General features: G+C 40.0%; 2 protein-coding genes across 2 annotated transcripts in view; both read left to right on the top strand.

The window, feature by feature from the left end:
- Positions 1–3,656, top strand: part of itsn2b (intersectin 2b) — a 39,336-nt gene extending 35,680 nt beyond the window's left edge. The window contains exon 40 of the mRNA XM_080885664.1: positions 1,207–3,656. Coding sequence (XP_080741790.1) covers positions 1,207–1,355 — 149 coding nt within the window. The 3' untranslated portion in view covers positions 1,356–3,656. The remainder of the gene's footprint in view (positions 1–1,206) is intronic.
- A 7,086-nt stretch (positions 3,657–10,742) lies between these two features.
- On the top strand, positions 10,743–22,360 carry eva1ab (eva-1 homolog A, regulator of programmed cell death b). Its single transcript, XM_080884448.1, has 5 exons — positions 10,743–11,232; positions 17,541–17,602; positions 18,499–18,688; positions 19,552–19,908; positions 20,837–22,360. The coding sequence occupies exons 3-5, from the start codon at positions 18,586–18,588 to the stop codon at positions 20,947–20,949; spliced, it is 573 nt and encodes a 190-aa protein (XP_080740574.1). The 5' UTR covers positions 10,743–11,232; positions 17,541–17,602; positions 18,499–18,585; the 3' UTR covers positions 20,950–22,360.
- The last annotated feature ends 187 nt before the right edge of the window (positions 22,361–22,547 follow it).

Genomic DNA, 22,547 nt, shown 5'->3' with positions numbered 1-22,547 from the left:
AGTTAGATTATGGTGTAAATGTATACAAATTAAATTATTATTAACACTTGTTTGTAAGAAAACAGTGGAGTTCCCACTCCAGGTTGGGAATGAGCTGCTGCTCCAAGTGCAGAAAAGTATCTTGGGGGTCTTGTCTTTGAGTGAGGAGAGGGTGGAGTGGGAGATTAGTGTGGATGCTGTACCGGTCTGTTGTGGTGAAGAGAGAACTGGCCGTGAAAGTAATGCTGCTGTTTTACACTTCAGTCTACATTCCCACCTTCACCTACGGTCACTATCTCTGAGTCACGACTGAAAGTTTAAGGTTGTGGATAGCTGGAGCTGGTTAAGTCGTCTGATTAAGTTGCCTCCCGAACACAAACTATGAAATTGAGAACCCAACACATGTCATGGAGCAAGCTAAGTATTTATTTACGGCAATTTTCTCTATAAATTCATCTACAACTGAGTCACTTTCCAGTAACTCTCCCCTCTGAGCTGGGTCGGCACGCTTGTTAGCATTAGCTTCCTGTCTGGACTGCCCTCTTCTCCGGGTCACGGCATCCTCCTGAAATAGAGGAGGCATGATTAGATGACGATTACTGGCTGTTCCCAGCCTCCCCTGACACTCTCTGAGCCCACTGCTCCACCCCTCCCTGCAGCTAAGCCACAAACCACACCCCGCCACAGTGAACTACCAGGACGTAGCCCCAGGACAAACCAAGGACACAGCTGACAGATTATTTCTCTGCTCTGGCTTGGGAATGCCTCACATAAGCTTGAGGAGGTAGCTAGAGACAGGGGGGGCTAGGTGTGCCTCCTGCCCCCATGACACGAATAAGCTGTAGAAAATAGATAAATGGTTATTTTATTCAGTGGCAGAATGACAAATCCTCTTAAGACATGGGTGTAGGGTGGGAGTGTCAAACACGAGGTCAGAGGTCCACACCAGCACATGGATCAATCGGGGGGACTGTGTGAAATTAGTTGAACACACTGCTGTGGGGTTTAAAAGAAATATTAAAAGAGCATCCCATGTATCACTGAAACTGTCTCAACACCCCCACTGGTTAAACGTTGGCTGTTGTTGGTGAATATTTTAGTTAAACTGTACACAGGATAATTACAAAAAGTATAAAAAGTTAAACATGGTTTTCTTCTTTAAAAACAGAAAAATAAATAAATATAACTTCCTCCGAACTCATGTGCTGTTCTGTTTTCTCGTGTCAGAGTTCCTGGGCCGGACCGAGGTTCCAGTGGCGACCATAAAGAAAGAGTTCGAGAACAAGGGACCAGCGACGCGTCGGCTTCTGCTGCACGAGGTCCCAACAGGGGAAGTGTGGGTCCAGCTCGACCTACAGCTCTATGGACACAAGTAGCCGCAAAGGAAGAACTGAAACAAGAAACTACATCCTCTGTAGAGACTTTCAAATAAGAACAGTTAACCAAATTTTAAAAGGCTGCTTGTTTTCACATTAACAAACTAAGATGGTTTCTCCTCTAAGCTGTAAGGAGAGACGGTCTCATTCATCAAGCCTTAATTAATTTAATATTAACCAGCAGTAATAATACCTCTTCTGATGTCATCCAAGTCCTGCAGTAGAGATGGCCTTTCAACAATTCAAGCCACGAAATAGGAATTGGAGCTCATCTTTTGTTCCTCGGGATGACTTTAGATGGAAAGGGAAACTTGTTCACCTGCTCAGTATGGAGACTTGGTGTGTCCCACAGTTGAATGCGAGTCCTAGGTAAAATTTACAACCTTCAGATGGAGTTAGGACCAGACAAAAGCTGCTGAGAAGCAGATAATTCAAAGCAATAAAACTACATGTGCTCTCCTTTAGACTCTCAGAGCTCTGTATCTCAGTCGGTTTTTATTAAGTATTCACTTTGCCAAGTCTGCTCAGCCGAGGCCATTAAACGAGACACTGAACTAACTAGTGTTTTATCTTAACTGTCAAGAGATACAAGTTGACTGTTTATATTATTTTCTTCTTCTTTTTTTCTGAGGAGATCATGACTGACTGCTTTTTAGAGACTTTGCTGGCCTGCTTTGTGGCTGTCGCCAATCATAAACTGTCTGGGCTCACTTCTCACAGTGACATCAGAGACAGTAGATGGCAAATGATGGACAGTGACAGCTTGGAGAATAAGTCTGTAGAGCTGGTCTGAAGTCAGTTTACTACTGTAGATCTCAGGATACGTTGTTCTGGGTTGAGTCTGTGTCACTGTAGCAACACTGAACACTCGTTTTGTTGTTTTGTGTGTATGTTGGGATTCGTGAGTACATATCTTTGGAGAATAGAAGTATAACGATAGAGAAGCGAACAGATCCTGCAACTTTGGGAGGATACAACTTCTTGCCTTAATAAAAGTCATTTTTGACCTTTTTTTTTTTTTAAATATATGATTAAAATAATTTACTCTTCATTGGGATGATGCTGGGCTTGACTGTAGACTATTTTTGCTTTTTCTTTAACGTGTGAAATCAGCTACGGCCGAGTAATTTCAAGTGAGTTTAAGATGATTAAGGTGAGAGTTTTGTGTTTTTATGCAAACAGTTTTGATGGCGTTAACTTTTTGAAGTAACTCAGATCGAGAGCAATAACAAACAGTATTTTCCCACTTGTATTTTTTTATGCTTTTTCAAACTGCCGACACATTTTAAGGCTCACCCCTCTCGTCCCTGCCTGCTTACAGTAATATTGTGACCTCAAAAAGTTAAAGTTGGCGCGTACGAACGTCAGCCATGAAGACGCTACAAAGATAAAGGGTGTAAAAGCTGCGTATTTGTGTTGTTGTTGTTTTTACTCTTGCTCAGTGTGCTCAGATTATTTTCTAACTCTGCATTTAAACGAAATGTGTTGTATTTATTTCTTAATTTATGCGTGTGACTATCCAAAGTTTAGAGCGCCTTTCTGTTTCATCGTGGAGAATCGGTCGGTAATCGCTGAGTTTGTTTTGTGAGAAAGCCGGCTCAGTATCTTAAGACTTTCCACACATGAACTTCTGAGTCCAGTCAGAATATTTTCCACAGACTTCCTTTCTCACATGTAGCACACAGCAGGAAATGGTCTGCTTCAGATTCATTCGCACTACTGGAAATGTGGAAATGTTCCTTTTGGGTCAGAGGTGCAAACTTCAGTCCAGCGTCACATAGACTTTTTACTTGGGAGCACACAAGAAAAGTAAAGACGAGCTAACGTCTGATCCGACTGCATCAGATATTTGTGTTGTTCATTCACCTCTGCTGGGTGATGTCTAGACGTCCAGCGCTGAAGTGCATGTGTGGAAATGGATTCATATACATTTTTTCCCCCTTGATTGAGTTTTACTGTAAGGAGACGAAGTTGTTCATTGTTTTCTTAGGTCTGATATTTTGTGCTCTTGTACTCCACTGAGTTGCCCTTTTCTTTTTTTTTAATCAACGAGGTTGTTTTTAAGTCTTGTTGTTAACTCCTGTTCTTTTTTTTCTTTTTCTTTTTTAATTTGTGGAAGGTGTGAGACTTCCTCGTCTGCGTAGGGCTGTGAAAGCTTGTTTTCCTCTTTCATTTTCAGCCTCCTGCACTGACTGCTGAGTTTATGACCTCTCTAACCCTGACTTGCCTGTTCACAGCTGACCGGATTCTGTAACCTGCTGTTTGTACTCACCTTGGCCTTTATATGGCACTCGCTGTATCAGGGTTTCTTAAAGCAAATTAAAGATATTAAAAGTGATCAAACTGTCAATTTAATTGTCCGGTCAAACAAAAAGGACCAATTAAAATAACTAAACTGAGCGAACATCCTCCTGCAGACTATGCAGTTGAGCACACCATCCTGCTGTTGTGCTTTTTCCAACTACAGTGTTATGTGCAGCATTTTTTACTAAACTACAACAGATTTTACAGTTTTCATAAAGCCGGACGTGATTTGAAGATAAATTCTCATGTTTGAACAAGTGAAATATATATTTTTGGGGGGTAGTTAACTCTTGGTTTGCCTGGTTTCTCGTGGTGTCCGGCCACAGAGTCCGTAGAGTTCAGTGCAGAGTTGTCAGTGCGCACCAATAGCTCTCATTAAGTCCTCCTTCACCCTCCACTGGCTCTGGGGCCACAGGAGCAGCAGCCATTATGTAACCACGCTGAGTGGGTCTGTGAAGAGATGACAGCAACACACACGGCTGCGTGACTGGGTCGAGAAAGTCAGCTGAACTCTACCTACTAATGCATTTAATGCAGCGGGATATGTGATGATATAACTAAAGGGATTAAATGTAATTTATACTTATTTAAGTGTCATAGCATTGCCTGAAGATTTTTATTTATTTATTTTTAAATACAAATACGATTCACTTGAAAAATCAGTCAAATGTTTGCATTTTGTGACAGTGGCGTTCCACATCTTAAAAACCTTGGAACACCTAACGGTGGAAATCCCAGAGGAGACCCAGAACTCAATGGACACGTACATTGACTGCCCTGTGTACTTCTCCCAACTGGAGAGTGTGGCTGGGGTTAAGGATGTCTGGAATTCCTTGCCTTAGCATGCTTCCAGCACGGTCCAACCTCAGATAAGCAGAAGACAATAGACGGAATGTGTTTAGTGAAGGTGACCCAATTTAAAATTCACATATTCAGTAAAATAAAAGAAGCTGTAATAGCTTGCCAAAATGCATACACTGACGTTTGTGGTGGTTCTTGCTGTCGTGGGTATCTCCAGGTCCTCATTCTTGCCATGATGGCACAGACTAAGAGTGAAAACAATAGTGGATAAAATAGTTTCTGTCCAAACAGATTCACTGAAAAAACATGTTATGTTGTTTTTTTTCTCTTCCCTTAAGTCTCTTAAAGGAGGCTTTGGGCTACAACATGGTGCCAGAACAGTTGCAGTGGGCCTTGGTATTGATTCCACAAGTCTTATTCTGTGTTTTCATTGTGATGGGAATGAATGCTGTCGATCAGTCCAAAATCTCCGATCAGTCACACTAATCAAACCATTCGGTGCTCCCCATAATAATGTATACAATCATTCAAAACAACTTTGTATGGATTTGAAGACAAGAAACATGCCAGAGAAAAAAGTCCTGCCACAGCCTGTGTAGGTACTGCAGGTTGGCCAAAAGAAGACGTTTACAATAAACAATTTTTTTTTTTTAATGTTTACTTAAATTTCTAAATATATGCACTCACAGGTCACCTCATTAGTTACACCTCATCAGCTGCTTGTTAACATATAAATCACATGGCAGCAAGTTAAGTGAATTTGAATATTGGATGTTTGTTGGTGCCAAACAGGCTGTTCTGAGTACTTCAGATGATCTACTGGAATTTTTCCACAAAACCATCTCTAGAAACAAGAAAATATCCAGTGAGCAGCATTTTGTTTTGGTGCCAGAGGTCACAGCCTGCATGAAGCTGATAGAAAGGCAACAGTAACTCACCTCTGAACACACAACACTTTAAACCTTGAAGCAGATCGGCTACAGCAGCAGACAACCACACCTGTAAGTTCATGCAGGATCACCAAAACTGAACAATGGAAAATTAGGAGGCCGCTTCCTGATCTGAGGAGTCTCAATTTCTGCTGTGACATTTGCATGGTCAGGTCAGAATTTGGCGAAAAAACACACAAGCATGGCTCCTGCCTTGTATTAAACGTTCAGGCTGCTTTTTATGCTTCCCATTTCCATCTCTATGACCACAGGGACATGGTGGAACAGGAGTTTGTCATTATGGGTGTGCAGCTGACAAATGTGCAACAACTGTGAGATGCAGCCATGTCAATATGGACCAAAATCTCAGAGGAATGTTTTCAGAACCTTGCTGAAACTACTGCATGAAGAAGGAAGGCAATTTAAAAGGAAAAATGGGGCACAAGTGAGTAGTGAGTGTATGTCAGCTATGAGAAAAAGGTCAGTCATGAGGCTGGTTTGACTTCAAGATACTCTTAAAGGATTTTTTCCTTATAGAAAAAGGTATAGTAAAGGTTCAGAGGCAGACAGAAATAGAAATGGCAAATGAAGAGCCAGAGGGAGAGAGTGTGCATGAGACAAAGTGAAAAGGAAAAGTGCAGCAAAGCAGAAGAAAAGAACAGTTTAGAGGTGGGAGGAGAAAAACAGAGACAGAGGAGAATAAACACACATGGAGACAGAAAGAGAGCGTGGAGGGAGAGAGTGACATCTGCATACAGGATGAGTCTGAGAGGCCCTCAGTTCCACTTGAGTTAGTCATGGGAATGATTTGATTATCACCACATGAACAGTTGTCTTATGTAACACACACATACACACAAATACCCTCACAAAGAAAACACAGAAATAATGAGGGATTTGTGTCCTGACCAAAAACCTACACTGAGTAAAGGTGCCCTGAAGCAGCAGACAGACAAGAGGGTGAAAGAGAAAGACCACGTCCACGTCATACAGGTCTTTTCCTAGACATTAAAACACTGAAACTCTCCACCAAAACGAGCACAAATCAGCTTTTTGCTATTGTGTTGATTTCTGATCATGTTCATCAGAACATGACGCCTAGCTAAAAATAAAATAAATAAATAAATTGAGGACTCACCTAAACGCTGTCGATGAACTGATGTTGAACTGAATTAAGGTCGTGATTGTTATTTTTTTTTTTCAATCATTACCAAATTTGAACAACAAGCCTCGCAAAAGTTGTCATTTTTCCATCACAGTGGGCCCAAAATCAGTGGCACACCCACAGAAACGCATAAAAAACGATAAGCAAACTTTACTTCACGGCAGGTTATTTTTTCTGTAGTGGGAAACAATGAAACTGTTTCCACAAATGCCTTTAAACACATCAGTGCAGCACTCGGTGAGATGTTAATCTGTTCCAATAACTTACAAACTGCTCAAATGTGTGTTAGTGCACATCTGAAAATAGTTCCCACTAAAGCTAAGGTACCCAGCTGTTTTATGAAATTGTTTAGTCATTTGTAAAGCTGAAAGTACAGATTTGTGGCCCATTTGGGGTTTAAGGTTAAGAGCCAAAAGACCGCTGAATATGTCCAGGTTAACCAAAGCCAGCACACGCGAATCTTGGGACATCTTTAGCTTGGCCAACTTGTGTTTATATTGATCAGTAAATATGAATTACTCCCATCTATGATGAAGTTGATGGTGTTTTATTTTGCTGATGTGCTGAGATGAGATTGCCTACACTGACCTGAAATTTCACCCCTGAAGCTTCTTAAATAATGAAGTGAAGCACCAGTGGAGCAAAAACCCCAGCGTGGCGCAGACCCAACGTCCCCCCTCAGCACCTGAAACTCACAGCTATTTCAAAGAGGGTTGACAATAATTCCTGACAGAAAACACTCCACGGCTTTAAGAGAGTTAATATTTCAGCACCCTGAGCAGGAAGTGCAGAAATACATGCATTATGGATTTAAAGTGGTCTGTGTGTTGTGTATTCTGCAAAAAGAACAATGTTTAGACATTAAAATCGCAAACATAAGGCGATGCTTGGTTTATTTAATATCTATTAACCTTAATTCTGCTATATCAGCGCTATAAATAACCTTCACATGTGGCAAGGAAAAAAAGATGCGTGGATTCATTTTATTTATTTCTCTCCAGTAATTGTGCAAGAGAGGGGAGTTTGCATGTAAATGTGCTGAGATTTCAGATTGTGCAGACCTGAACACAACCAGTAACACAAGGCTTTTGTGTGATATTAAGTGTTAAACAAGCCATTAAAGAATTACAGAAATGTGAGGATGCTGATTTAATAACTTGTGCACGTGTGGGCGTAGAACGGAAAACGTGATCGCAGTTTTACAAAGAGCAACGGAAAGATCCAGCAAATTTTCGACAACACGGTTGTGTCAAATCTGAAACAGATATTCCTGACAGAAGTGGAGAAATAGAAATTAGACTTTTTTTTGTTTTAGATGTGAAACCACAGAAGTGAAACTGAGCCTATCACATGTGTAAGTGCAGAGCTAAGGCCTGTAACAGTCAGCACTTGGACTAAAAGACAAAAAAAGCATAATCCACTGTAACATCTGTTTGTATCACTGAGAAATAAGTTCGTAAATGGTAAATCACACCTAATAATACAGGTGAGTGTGCGCATGAATGCAAAACATACATGCAATAGACTACAAATATAAGCTCAAGCTCTATGAAACAGGATTTTGTGTTGTATCTAAAAAAAAAGGTTATGCATGGTCAGTAGTAGGCCTGAGGTAGACACACTCACCCTCAGTGCACACTCTTTCTTTATGAAAACCAGCTTATGTATGGAGAAAAGCTGTAGGCATGCATTCTGTGCATGCACATCATTTATTCATGCAGCTCCTGATGATGTAAAACAAACATGAAGAGACAAACAGACCAAATAAAATGAATTTTAGTTGTCAGTTACTTGTAGCCATGTAGGTGCTACCAGGCGTTCCATATCTTCGCTTCAGACCGAAATGCCATGAAACTTTTTCACGTCAAACTTTTGTGGATTCCAGGGGATCAACAGCATTTTGGACTGTTGGATTGTATATTGCAGCACTGGGTTGATCTTCAGATTTGTAACAGGTTTTGCTGATGCATTAACATTTCTTCCATTTTTATCTTATTTTGACCAATATTCAGGCCCAGGGATCAAAATACAACAGGAGCAATTCTGATATTTCCACCATGAAATATTAGCTTATTAACAGCATCACAGACTGCATATAAAAGTATAAAAAGGATCACCCAGTGTTTTGCAAAGTCCTGTTTGTGAAGACTTAAACTTTTTTGTGGTATCCGCTTTAGTTTTTTGAAACCAAATGTCACAAGGGTGTGGTTCACCTAACGAAAACCGAAAAACACAGAATTCCTAAATGCAGCACATGCAGATAATTTGAATGAAAAGCAAACTGTTAATTGGTTGTTATCAACACCTCATAAACAAAAGAAAACATGTATTTAATAGTGCGAGGGGATGGATGACAGAAACACTGGGGAGAATACTTCTAAATAATATTAAAAGAAGAACAGAAATAAAACAGAAAACAAGGATCCAAACAACAACATGACAGTACTTTAAGACTTCCCTGTGGAAGCACCTGTTTTCCCACAGACACATGTGTATTAATTAAACTAGTTGTGAGAAATACTCTAAAACTTCTGGGCTCTTTTTCATGTCTGCATATCTGACCTGTCACATCCTGCTTTTGGTCTCCAGCTGAGACCATAATTTACAAAGAGTAGACTTTCAATTCGCCCCCTGCTGGCTTTTAAAAAGAACCAAGGTGTAGCTCCACTCACATATCTTTTATATACGGTATATGGTCAGCATTAGGTGGGGGTTCACAAGACCACTGGATTGGCTTTTAGTGATGATGTCATTATCTGTAAGCATCAACTGCCTGTTATTTATCAATGATATAGTCATGACCTTCTGACCTTTTGCAGGCAGTGGTAGAAGTTTGACTTCTGGACCTTTTCAGGTTTCTCTGGTCGATTTTAGGCAATAAAACTATGTAGCATGAGGTTTAGGATGAGGAGGTCATGGTTCAGGTTAAAGTACACATCTTGGAGAGCCTGTCTGGGTGAAAGGCTTAAACCATGTCTGCACAGACACGCAGCAAAAGAATGAGCAAAATACTGACAGCTTAAATATACCTCAGTGATTTAATGGGTGTGTAAGACTAGTGTTGCAGTGAGATGAGTGTCATATGAGTGTGCAGCAGCGCACTACAGCTGGCTGCCTGAACAAGTTTGAGTTTTATTGTTTACACTCAGAATTGTTTTGCTGCACGTTAGGAAGTCTGGCACCTTTCTGAAGAAGTGAAAAGCCAGCATCTTTGTCCAGAGTTAACATGACTAATAGCAGTAACAGTAACTTTAACTAAGAGCAAAGGTTTACCAACGATACCACTGCATGTTTTTATTTCCCTACATACCTGTTGAGTGCTTAGTACCTTGTTTAACTCAGTCACCCTCCCTAACCACAGCCCTCGAGGGTTTTTCAAACTTTTCCCCTTGCGTAACATCAGCACAAAAATAACCTGCCAAGCTGATGGGGTAGCTAATGAAATTTTCATCAGTGTTAATCTGATATAAAGTTGTTTTTGATCTTTTAGAAAAGTGTTGATTTGGTGCTAAAATATCAGCTATAAGTATTACTGTAAGGGCACATGGTCCGACTGCAGTATAAATAAATAATGATAATAATAATAATAATAATAATAATAATAATAATAATAATAATAATAATATCCAAAGTGTGCCCATGCAGTGAGAAGGTGACTTCACAGGTGACTGAAATCCTCATCTGTCACAGCCACTCACTGTCATCTCTGCGCATGTGAAACACTGTGCTGCTCAGTTTTGAATTTTATCTCATGCCTCTTTTACTGATTAGTGACTATATATACAAATATATATATATATATATATATATATTTACACATTTAAAAAAAGCTTAGCTTTACAGGGTGCAGGCGTGATGTGATTTTCTGAAATTTCATGTGATGCGTCTAAATTATAGCACTTTTTTTTCAACACTGCACATGAAATATTGTATTCTGCTTGGTTTCCTGCCCCACTGTCCCTCTTCTTCTCCTCTCCTCAGTGTTTCTCTCTCCTCCCTCCTGCTGAGCGCTCCACATGAAAAACAGACCAAGAGCAAATGAGGAGAGGCAGCGAGTCTTCATTTACAACTGCACATGTGTCCTGCTGTGTGTGCGTTGTTGAGCGAAAGAGGAAAAAGCAGCAGAGTCAGAGAGGAGGGCATGCAGACGTTTGGGAAAGGGAGAGAGAGGAGAGAGATTCGGCAGACCTGTCGGGGTCTCTCATGTCACATTTCTGCCCCGAGGAGCTGACCTATGTCTCGCTCTAAAAAGAAAACTAAAACGGAATAAAGGAAAGCTGCACTCTGGAAAACAGTCGGAGCAGTGTACCTTCTCCTCCTGCTGCTACGGCATTAAAGAAAGAAGAACTGAGGGCATGAAAGGAGAATGACAGACATTTTTAATTTGTATCTACATAAGAAAGAGAAGAGGAGACGGAGGCTTTTGGGCCTGTCTGACAACTGTGGGAGGGCAGAGGAGATTTATACTTATAATTGTACTGTTAGTCTTCTTTTGGTATTCTTTGAGAGAAAGGCAAAGAGAAGAGTGGAGATAATAGGAGAGGAGAAAAAAGGGGAGGAGAGAGTCGAGCACAGAGTATTGGAGTACCGAGAGGAGGAGAAAAGAGAAGACCAGAGTAAAGAGGAAAGGAGGAATGAGAGGACAGGAGAGCAGATGGGCTCTTCAGATTATTAACATGTAAGTAAAAACATTTTATTTACATGTGCTGATAACTGCTCATGGTGACACCACTGCTGGTTTTTATATCTGCTTATAATTATTATGATTTTGTAGGAAGTCTCAAATCTGTCTTTCTCACTGCTCGATTACTTTTCCCTCCATATAATTACTCTTTGTGCTGCCAAGTAATTTTTTTCCCTTTCTTTAATTTTCTGTCTTGTTTCCGTTTTTGTTTTTTTTTCTAAATCTGCGTGCACACTCTCGCTCCGGTGCAGCAGCAGAGGGAAAGGCCAGTGTCACGTTAGATTAGTATCAGCAGTCACACACACGGGGGAAGAAATATGCTTAAAGTGTGATGAGCATGATGTGGAGGATTGAGCCTGTGCAGGAAGAGCTTTTGTATGTTCTGTTAGTGTCGTGGTGGACTACACCACGGGTCGGAGGAACTATATAGTTTTCTCAACCACATGGAGGAAAACAAAGAGCTATTGTGCCACATAAGAATTTGGCCAGACATGCAAAAAAAGAAAAGAGAGAAGAGCATCAGTGTGTATGAAAACAAAGGCGCAACATGTTTTACACCTCGGGCTGGAGTCTAGGAGACTTCACTCGAAAAAAATTAATATATAAGGAGCTTGATATATGCCTTTATTGCTTTCATTGCAGTGATGGGACTAAAAAGATTTAAAATATAACCCTGTGGACTCTGGATAATATCTGGGAAAGGTATCACATGTATGGACTGCAGTGACACACAGAGATGTGATCACTGAAACTTTGCATCCCCATAGAGTAAATGACTGAGCCATAGGTAGCCATTGATTGCCACACCTATTCTTACAAACTGAAGCATCATCACCGAACAAAGCTGGGAATAACTGCCCAACAAAATACCTGAAGAAAAGCATCCTTTATTCTGCCGGCTTCACCTCTGTTATCCAATACTTTGGGCAAAAATGTTCAAATGTTTAGGAAAATAAAAAATGGTTCACATAAAGTACGACTAGTAATAAAATATTAGTAAAATAATAGAAGTGACTTAATATGTGAGATGATCTAAACTGTAGCTATGGGAATTTCAAAGCATTTCAATAAAGACTTATGTGTAATTGATTTTGCATGTTTTGAAAAGAGAGCGATGGACTTTTGATTTCTTAATTTTCTGTATTTTAAAATTAGCATTAAAGCCACTTTCAGCTGCTCCCTTATTCATACGGGGTCACCTCAGCGAGTAGTTCTGCGTGTTTAGATAGTCTTACACCAGATGCCTTTCCCGACGCAACCTCAGAGGGAGTTCTGTGTCCACCGGGGATCGAACCGGGGTTCTTGCTAAAAATGTACATTTATACATACAGTATAACAAACCACACAAACTTTAATCATATCATTGCAAAATTTCACGTTCTCTGAGCCATAATCCTAGATTATGCAGACCCAATTTAAAACAAATCCAGCCAATCTAACATATGAGATATAAACTTTTAGCATTCGTGAAAACCCCTCCAAGCAAATTCATGAGTTCAGTTAAAGTTTAAATATGTGTTTTAAATTTCTTGTTGGCAAAACACAGCGATTAGAGCCGCCCTTGTAGGTAATGCCTGAGCTCTGCTCCCGAATACAGTGGGAGCAGATGTGGGCATCAAATAGGTTAAAGTCGACCTATTTGAGGGGATAAAGCTGAAACCCAGTCAAAGCAGTGAAAGCATCATGGACATCCAGTAATCTAAAAGGAGATCAAGAACTCAGGCATGTACTGTTTAAAAAGCAGTGATGGCCAACCATTGCTCTTGTGTGCCAGATGCCCAGTCCTTGGCTAACTCCACTAACTCCTCTGTCTGGGAGGAGGGAGCTGTGTCCCAGCTGTGTCCCACGATTGCCAAAAACTGCCTCCAATAACTGATGGACTGGTGTCCTATCTCTTGCACTGCATGCTGTGGGGGTCATGTAGGCACTTTATTCTAACGATCAGCATCAAAAAGATAAATACCCAGGGCTGAAATGTTGAATGTCTCTAACATATCAGCATACAATTCAATAAGTATGAAAAAAGACCTTGCAAGGTAAACAAAAAGTGTGGTGAGCACATGAACCTCACATGAACACTTCCACATCAGCAGAAGGAATTTCATGCCTTGTACGTGCACTGCGTTCATTGAGTATTCTGCATTTCTTGGAAAGAAAAAGTTCCCACCAGAGATGTTTTGCCCTAAGCAACACTCCTCCAGAAACTAGGCTTTCTCTGATCATGTGCACCATACAGAAGATGGCTGAATCCCCAAATACCTCCTCTGTGAACCTTGAAGAAACACTCACCAGGGCGGCCACACCATCACCACAAAGACATATTAGCTACAAACATGCTCATAAAGCCGCCAATATTGACATGGTCACTTGAAATGCTTGAAATGTAGTTGGGTCAGGAGAGCTTCAAAGAAAAACATCTGCTTCAGTGGGATGAAAAGACGAAAGATGGCACGCACAAGTGCAAAAAGCCTGACTGAAAGACCGGCCACTGCCTAAATCTGTGAACAGTGCCCAAAGGACTGCCACGCCTTTGTACGACGTCACATTCACATGCACACAAGAGCACTGATCCAATGGTTCTGCAGGACTTCGGGTTCCCTACGGGCTTCATATTTATTGGACAAACAATCAGAAAAAAAGTGCTTTTAAGGAAGAAAGCAAAGAAGAGCATCGCAAATCTTAGTTTTGCAGTGCGATCGACCGACTGTGAAGTACAGAGTGAGAAAAAGCCTTTCGCATGTAGTTGAGTCATCAGAGTAAACAGCTTATTATTTCTAGACTGCTGAACAGAGTGTGACTGACTGTAATGAGCTGGCAGCAGGCCAACCGTCTCATACTAATGTCATTACATAACTGTGGCGATCAGCTGGCTGATAGGAATTTATTGCATGACTTTTCATTCACCACTCAACTCTAATACTGATGAACATCTGCTTTTTGTCCCGCGGCTTGTTTGTGAAGGTAGATAGGTGTTACATTTTTTTAAAAGGTGTGATTAATACCCATAACTATAAATTATTAATGATGGTATAATGCTATTTTTTTTTTGTAACATACAGGAAGCTATACTGTCATATTTAAAGACAGAAAGAAAGAGTAAGCAGGGGAGTGGGCGAGAGAAGGGCAGTCACGTCCTGCAGCATTTACACACAACATCACAAAATGACCCTGACAGTCAGTGACTTTAGAAGGGCTTGGAGGTTGTGTTATGTTTGCTCGTGTTATGTTGCACTTTAATGAAATGCGATTTGCCTTTTTTGTTTTTTTATTCTTTGCTTCTGTATGTCCCGTGATGACAAGTTGCTTTTCGACTCTTCAGTTTGTTTTCTAACATAATTAAAAGCGCGAGGTGTGTGTTTTTTATGCCTAACAGTAAGTAAGGAGGGGACAAAAATGACTCTCGCTTGGCCCATATTTCCAGAAACGTGACAGATAAAATGCAGATTTGTTCTCTAGTGTCCTCTTAGTTTCTCCCGACAGGTCAAGAGCACTGCGCTTCAGCGTTTTTACAGCTGAAAACATCCAGAGAAATTAGGCCAGTTTGATCTTCTCTCAGAGCTTCATCCATTTTTCATCTGTTCAAGTTTAAATTTCAATGCCGTGTCTTTACAGCTGTGCAGCTCAAGAGCACAACATTCTGTATTTGGCATCTTTGTATTTCTACACAGTTCAGATTTACATGTTTAAAAGTGTCATTGTTCATTTTTATAAACGCTGCCTTTTCATAGGCTGATATCTTTACTGTTGTTTGGCATTAAGAAAAGAGTCTTCGTGAAGTAATCTGATGGAGAACACACAACGTGTATTAAATCTGTGGGGAAATCACATTTATGAAATTAAATAAAGTTTATTTACAGCGAGATTTTATTTGAAGAAGATGCTAGAAAAGAAAAGTCTTTCTGAGGTGCTTTGCACATTTTCTGTGTAAGTATTAAGCATTGTTCAGATTTAATATGTCATTTCTGGAAATTTTGCTTAATCATTATCGTCATCATTTTTTGCAGCTACAGATAATAAGAGTATCTTAGGACACAAGTTTTCATTTATCTCTAACAAGACTGTAAATGTCTGCAGGGCTGCGGGTGTTAATGTATAAATTCAGTTTTCTTACACTCTAGGATTATCTTTAGGAAGAGGGAGCTTTTATTAGATGGCCTAGCTGATGGGGACAGGTTTATTCTTGGTGCTGTACAAGTAAAGTCATTCAAACTCCATCATACACATTATAAGAATCATGTGAACCATTAAAACTGCAGTCTGCAGAAATACAGAAAAAAAAAGAAAAGAAAAACACTGCTGGAATAGACAGCCCACTCGTGCAGTCATACTTCTACGCTTTAAGCAATGCACGTCCTCCATATGTGTCCTCCATATGTGCTAGGAACATGTCAGAGCTGATTTTTGGCTTCACGCAAGATATAAACTGTGCTCTGAGGTCTTCTGTTTAACCCACTGCATCTTATTTCCAACACTGAAACATAAATAATCTGTTCTGATATGAAAAGACCTGTGAGTCTTTTGTAACAGGCGAGACTGTGCAAAGTATTTTAGAAACGTCCAGACCATTTCAGACTTGAATTACAATATTCTGAAAGCTTATTCAAATTTTTTATTTTGTCCAAATGACACCAAAAGCCACTCGAGCTTTGAGTTCAGTAACACTGATAACACAGGGGCTATGAAATTTAAATACAGAACTAAACTAGTTCAAACACAATGATTTGTAATTTAAGCTGGTTATTCTAAAGAGTTATTGTTGTATTTCTTCTTACTATTAATTACTATTAATATTGCTTTATTGTAACTTAATAATTTCTCCCCCTGAGATTTAGCTACTCATTTCAGTGTTTAATAATCATCACTTACTGTATATGACACCAACCATCATGTCATACTCTTTATGCTTGAGCTTAAAGAAATGCCCCGGATAGTCTAAGTTTGGATCTTTATGTCCAGACCAAAGGCCGTATATAATACACTCTATTCTGTGGCCTAGATAAAAATAAAAATAAAACCCCCCTTACACTTCTTGTTAGTGTGGGTAATTTATGACATTCTCTGAAGCCCGGACTTGATGGACTGTCTCTCTGAAACAAGCACATTTCCAGGTCAGCGCCAAATGTGCGCATGTTAAAAACCACTTTCATGTTTTCAGCTCACTGACAAGAGACGGTAATAAACCGTAGAGTAAATGTAGACAATTTAAAGGAACAATTCACCACCACTACATTTATTTTTGCTCTGGCTTGTAATTCCTATGCATCCGGCTGAACTGTTCTTCAAAGCAAACAAAAAATACATGTGGGGGAAAATAAACTTCCCAGAAATCGGTTACTCAAAAACAAACGTTGTTGTAAGCCCTTTCATGTAGAAATCATTTTCTCTGTAAAAAGAAGCGCATCTGTCTGTGCGAAGAGACTCATGCTCATGACAGCATGACAGGAACTAAACATTAACAATGTCCCCTTCGGCTGAGCTGCAATATTAGGTAGCAGCAAAGATTTTAGCTGGAGGATGTAGTTCAGGCTGATACACTAAAACAATCTAAAAGCACGAATAGCACTGTCTGCAAGCCAAAAACATGAGCTTGATTCTAGGCTGTGCTTCTTTTAGGCTTTAAAAGGCACAGCATTAAAGCTGAAAGTTAACGTGATTTAAGTTACAATTCAGTGTGCTCAAAGCCAAACATCCATCTATGCAGAGCTACAGCCAAGCTGTTTAAGTCCTGAGACATTACTGCAACCTTCTTATGCTTTTATTTTCTTTCCACACATCTGCATTGCAACTTTAGCACATTTGAAATGAGCGCTTTTCAGCACTAAAGTTGCTTTGTCAGTTATAAGCTGGTGCACGGCAGCATGTGTGCTTGAGTCTGTTGCCAGGTTCGCAAAGTCTTAATGGGAAGCCTTGAACTCCTGAGCTTTCAGCAACACTCGCAGCTGTTTGTTGCCACCTAGTGGTCGACAAAGTAAGAAATTATTCTGAATCAAATCCTTGATGTTCAATCTTCACGTTTAAAACAATGTCCACGTCTATGAACTGTTTTGTGTAAAAATACTTGGTTTTGAAAATCTCCACGCTGGCTTTCCTTTACTTCCAAACACCCTCTCTCAAGTGAATGAGCTCTGCACTAAATCGTGTGTGTTCATGTCTGTGTGCTGCACAGATATTGCAAAACTGACTTAAGTGCACAAAAGAATGTGTGAATACATGCGTGTTTTTTGTGCCAAAAACAAAATATTATCTGAGGTATGGATGCCTAATTATTGTTTTTTTTTTTTTTTCCCTTTTAAACGCTGCAGGAAAACAGCTCAGGCATGTTGATAATGATGGTGAAAACTGGGAGGGAGGTACAGATTGATGGGTAAGGCATCAGTGTTTTCAAAGTCCTCTGTGATTAACTTTAATTTGTTAAATGACAGTTTAACCACTTTGACTTGTCTCCATAAAGCCACAGTTTTGATTGTTGATAAACTGAAAAGGGGTTACCAGGGGTACCTTTATTTTCCACCCTTCCCCTGTACTCACTTTAATGTGGACAACTGGCTCACATGAACGTGTGAAACGTGGTAGATTTGCTGCTCTGCTTGGTACCATTGTTCTATTTCATGATCCATTTGTGGCCAGGATTTAGGGCTAATTATCACTCCTCCACCACCGTGCTTGACACATGCGTTGTTTGCCCTGACATGCATGTTTGGTTTTCACCAAGCATGCTATTGTACATCATCTCCAACTTTGGTCTCTTCTGTCCAAACAACATTGTTTGTTTTGAGGTTTGTTCAGGTGGGGCAAACCTAAGCCCTGCTGCCTTGCTTAGTCATTTTCTAACTGTGTTGTCACAAAATGTAATATCATGTTAACTGAGGCCAGCAAAGTATGAGCTGTAACTCTTTTTTTGCAGTTTCACTGAGCATTGCATGGCCTTCGGTGAATTTGCTGGGACCTCCACACTTGGGAAGATCGTTGCATTGTGTTAGCACTCATTTAAATGCTCTCAACCAGCAAACTGGCAAAACTATAGCGGTGCTCACATTTTCTGACGATCAATCATGTGCATTTGATTAGCAACACCTATTTGCTACTTTCCCTCTTAATTCCTGTAGTGAGGGTATACTTGTTTTTTCTTCTTCTGAGGATTGCATGCAGTCCTGAGAAAACAAACTTTTTCACATGAATGTAGTTTAGCTTTAGTACATGACTTATTGAAGTTACTTACGCTATTCATTTTCTAATTTGTTTCTCATTCTTATGTTTTAGGGTATTTACAGGTTTAAGAATTCAGGGAAAATCCTCCTTATCATGAGGTGCTGAACTGACTTCTGCAGGAAAAATAGTAACCACAACATGAGCGCTCCAACAACAGGAAGCCCAAATATGGAAGTGAAGGTGGTGTCCCAGGAGATGGCATTGCTTAGCAACATACTGGCTGCTTACACCTTCATTGCAGGTACAGTAGGTCCAATTGAAAGAAAGAAAAAAGAAGCTTTTATGTGGGATTGATGTGATGAGCAAATATTATGTGCTAATTTCTTTAACTTAGCACATAATATTAGCACATAAACCTACTAGGGGTATGAAACAAAGAGCAAGAACAGGTCTGTTAAAAGTTTGACATCTGCCTTCAGAACATGTGAAAACTGCAGAAAAAAAGGAATCATTTATCACACTTTGACTGTATTTTCCCACATAGGATGGATTGTGTATCAAATCATGAAGAAAGGATTAGTTCATGAGAGTGTTTGTCTGCATTGTTAGTTTAATCTGAGCCACATGTTTCACAGCTTTCTAACTGACAAAAATATTACTGCTGCTCTGTTACATTACACTGAACCAAGATGGTTCTTTGATTTACGGCAGTAATATTTCTTTGTAATAACAGTAGACTGACTCATTTTGAAAAAAGCAAGACCTATTATTGATTTCTTTTTTCTTTTTACATGGGAACATACATGCATTTTTACACTATATAAAAGAAGGAAAAGGTTTCACTGGTCTGATCTTCTAGAGACCAAACTAGGGGCTTTAGGGCCCATGCACTAAAATTAATTTGATCTAGAAAACACAAAGCAGATACAAACATGTCAAACATTTTTCTGGCATTGAAAGCTGAAAAGGGATCGGCGACGTTGGCCCACTGGCTCAAAGACAGATGTGTGGAGGTCAGAAGGTGGAAACAGTGTAAAGACAACAGACAGGTGAGGGATGTCTGAAAACGTAGTACATAAAGACTAAAGACTGTGCAGGGAGGGACTGAGAGAAGGATGAAACAGCAGTTAATTTATTTGTTAATTTATCCTGCCTCTCTTACAGACCAGCCCGAGAGGACAGCGCTTGTGTTTCTTGGCGGCATGTGCGTTGGCCTTCTTGTCACACTGTGCGCCATCGTCTTCCAAATACACTGTCGAGCAGACTGCCACTATGGCAACACTAACAATCTTCCCCATCGCCCAAGGAACAGACTCCAACATCGTCGGCATCACAGCTGTCACCACCATCAGCCCGCAGACAGTAACCCAGACAATACTGCCGTCGTCCCCTCTGGAGAGACTGGGCCCACTGGGGAAAGTGAGTCTGAGGACTGGGATGACACAACTGATCCATCAGCCCGGAGACGCAGACGCTTTGAGAGATCCCTAATGCACGCCACCATGTTCACATCGGCTGAGGGTATCTGTGGCAGACACTGACGCACACCAATGTCACCATCCACACACTAAGACATCATTCACACATCCAGCAAGCTGTTTCCTTTAAAATAAGGTCTCCTAATTTGATACCCCACACATCATATGACATCATAGTATTGCTGTGATTCAGATGATCCGATCCTTTAGATATGAATCGTAGTCCAGTGAAATGTTTTAATAAAAAGCAGTTTTGAAAGTACATTTACTCAAATAGCAGACTTAACATAAAGTTATTGTGTTGTGCTTCTTTTAACACATGCTCCTCTGTATTTATGATTCATTATGCATCATTTTACTGCAACACAAACATCAGACAGGCATGCACTCCTAAATTTTTCTCAGCTAGCTGCATGGCAATTTGATTTATTTATTCATTTTATTGGTGAAAACAAGCTTCTATAGGACGTAGACACATAAAGGCAGACTCGGTGTTTATAACTTATTGGTGGATTAGAAGCCCAATAACATAGTCCACAAACTAGCTAACAGAAACCCAGACATAACACTCATCTGGAAAGTGTTTACCAAAGTCTACAAAAGACTCATTTTCTCATAGACTTCAATACCAACAGCCTTCTTTTGCAACCAAAGGTCACCCCTGCTGGATTAGAATGCAAGTTTAAAGCACGTCTGGTTTCCCCTTTCAGACCTGGAAGCCATCTTTTATATACTGTTTGTTCACCCATGTTGCACAGTGTCCACAGCAATGAATTAATTAGAATAAGACTGCTGAAATCTCACACTGTGTTGGTGTGACGCTCTGGTTATGTCTCTATGAGCACGGCAGCCAGACATAATCACACACACATGCTCCTATCTTCAAATAGAATAATAAATAAATAATAAATCTGACAGTAACATGAATGGACAGTGTCCATAAAACTTATTCTGTGTGTGTGTGTCATCAGAGCTGGACCGGGCCCAGAGGCTAGAAGAGCGGGAGAGGATCCTCCGAGAGATCTGGATGAACGGACAACCAGACATCAGTACAGTCACTCAAAGTCTTAACAGATATTATTGAAACAACAGTAAACAGAGAGATGCGCAGACTGAGATACAGACTGAAAAAAGAAGGAAACAAACATACAGCTGATGGATGGAAACGGATCTAATAGCTATATAGGTGAATAAATACTATATGACATGAATAGCCATCAGCTTACTGGACTGATGTATTGTGCCAATGTGACTCTTGTGAAACTGTCACTGACAGAAATGCCTGGAGAAGTCCCTCTACTGTGTAAATTAATGAAAACATATGAGCTGCGATAGTTCAGTCATCCAACAAGAGACAGCAATGACATTTTTGGAAGAAGAATGCCCCGAAACATCAACTGGTAGAGACACAAAGAGCACAGATGACCACCACTGCTGCCAGCCGTAGCAGATATTTCAGAGAATCTGCGATATGTAGCTGCTGCCATAAAGTCGCTGGGATTTTCTAACTTTTCTATTATTAACAAGTGCTTTGAGAAGTATAGCAAACAGGGGGCATAACAGAGGCTACAGCTGTGTGTGAGTGTACAGTCTGAAATGAAATGATGAGATTAAGCAAGCTTTTAGCTGCTTTCTTATTCACACGGGGTCACCAAAGCAAGGATCTTGGCTTGTTAAACTGATCACAATCCAACCATCTGTACTGGAAAGTATCAGCTTTTTAACAGCCACTTTTCTATCGGTGCATTAGATTACCAATTTACTAATGGGAATGTTTTTTATTTATTCTGTCAACTTAATTTAATGATGACTGAATTTAAACAGAATCTAATGAAAGATTTTAAACAATAACTTATTGTTTAATTATTGTCAATACTATTCTCTTTAGTACTTTGTTTTAAGGCCAAATAAAAGCAAAAACATTTGCATAACATTTGGATTAATTTTCAATCAGTGGTTCTCAAACCTTTTCTGGCACGCCCCACTTAATCCTACTCCACTAACATTGGGTGATTGTCATCCATGTAACTATAGTCACATGATTTTCATTGTATTGCTTTAGAGCCTTTTTATAGGGTCCCCATGATACCTTTTTTCGTTTTAATGCAGTAACTCAATGCCCCACAAGTGGCATCTACCCACAGTCTGAGAACTACTGTCTTAAACACTGGTATCAAGATATGGTCCACATTTTAGAGTTTTTGCACTTTTCTCATCTACTCTTATTTGTTTGTGAACCTGCTATAATCCCACTGTGAGTTCTGGAAACTGTAAAATTAAAGGCAACAGAAGGGAAAAAGTGTAAATGTGGTGAGATAGATGTAAAACTTCCACTCTACAGAGCAGCATAATAACTCGATGCACAGATGGAGATATACTGGTGCTTATATTGCTAGAATTCTGAATCTCCTAATGACTGTGTACTAATAATTATGACAGAAATGGCTTAGGATGGCAGCTAATCAGCTGCAGGTCTTTCTGCATATCACACAATGTATTAGCAGCTCATGCTCCATTTAAATCTGTGTTGAAGAGTTGAAAAAGTGAATAAACTTTAATTTCAGTGGTTTTTTTGGTCTGTTTTGGGTCCGTGGTACACACCTCTACTAAGTTTGTTGGCAGAATCCATGATGGTGAGGGTTACAGTTTGAATGTACACTGTTGAATCGTGCCAATAAGAAT

The sequence above is a fragment of the Rhamphochromis sp. 'chilingali' genome, assembly GCF_963969265.1.
Source record: "Rhamphochromis sp. 'chilingali' genome assembly, chromosome: 6".
NCBI classification, from domain to species: domain Eukaryota; kingdom Metazoa; phylum Chordata; class Actinopteri; order Cichliformes; family Cichlidae; genus Rhamphochromis; species Rhamphochromis sp. 'chilingali'.
This window is presented reverse-complemented; position numbering and strand designations above follow the sequence as displayed.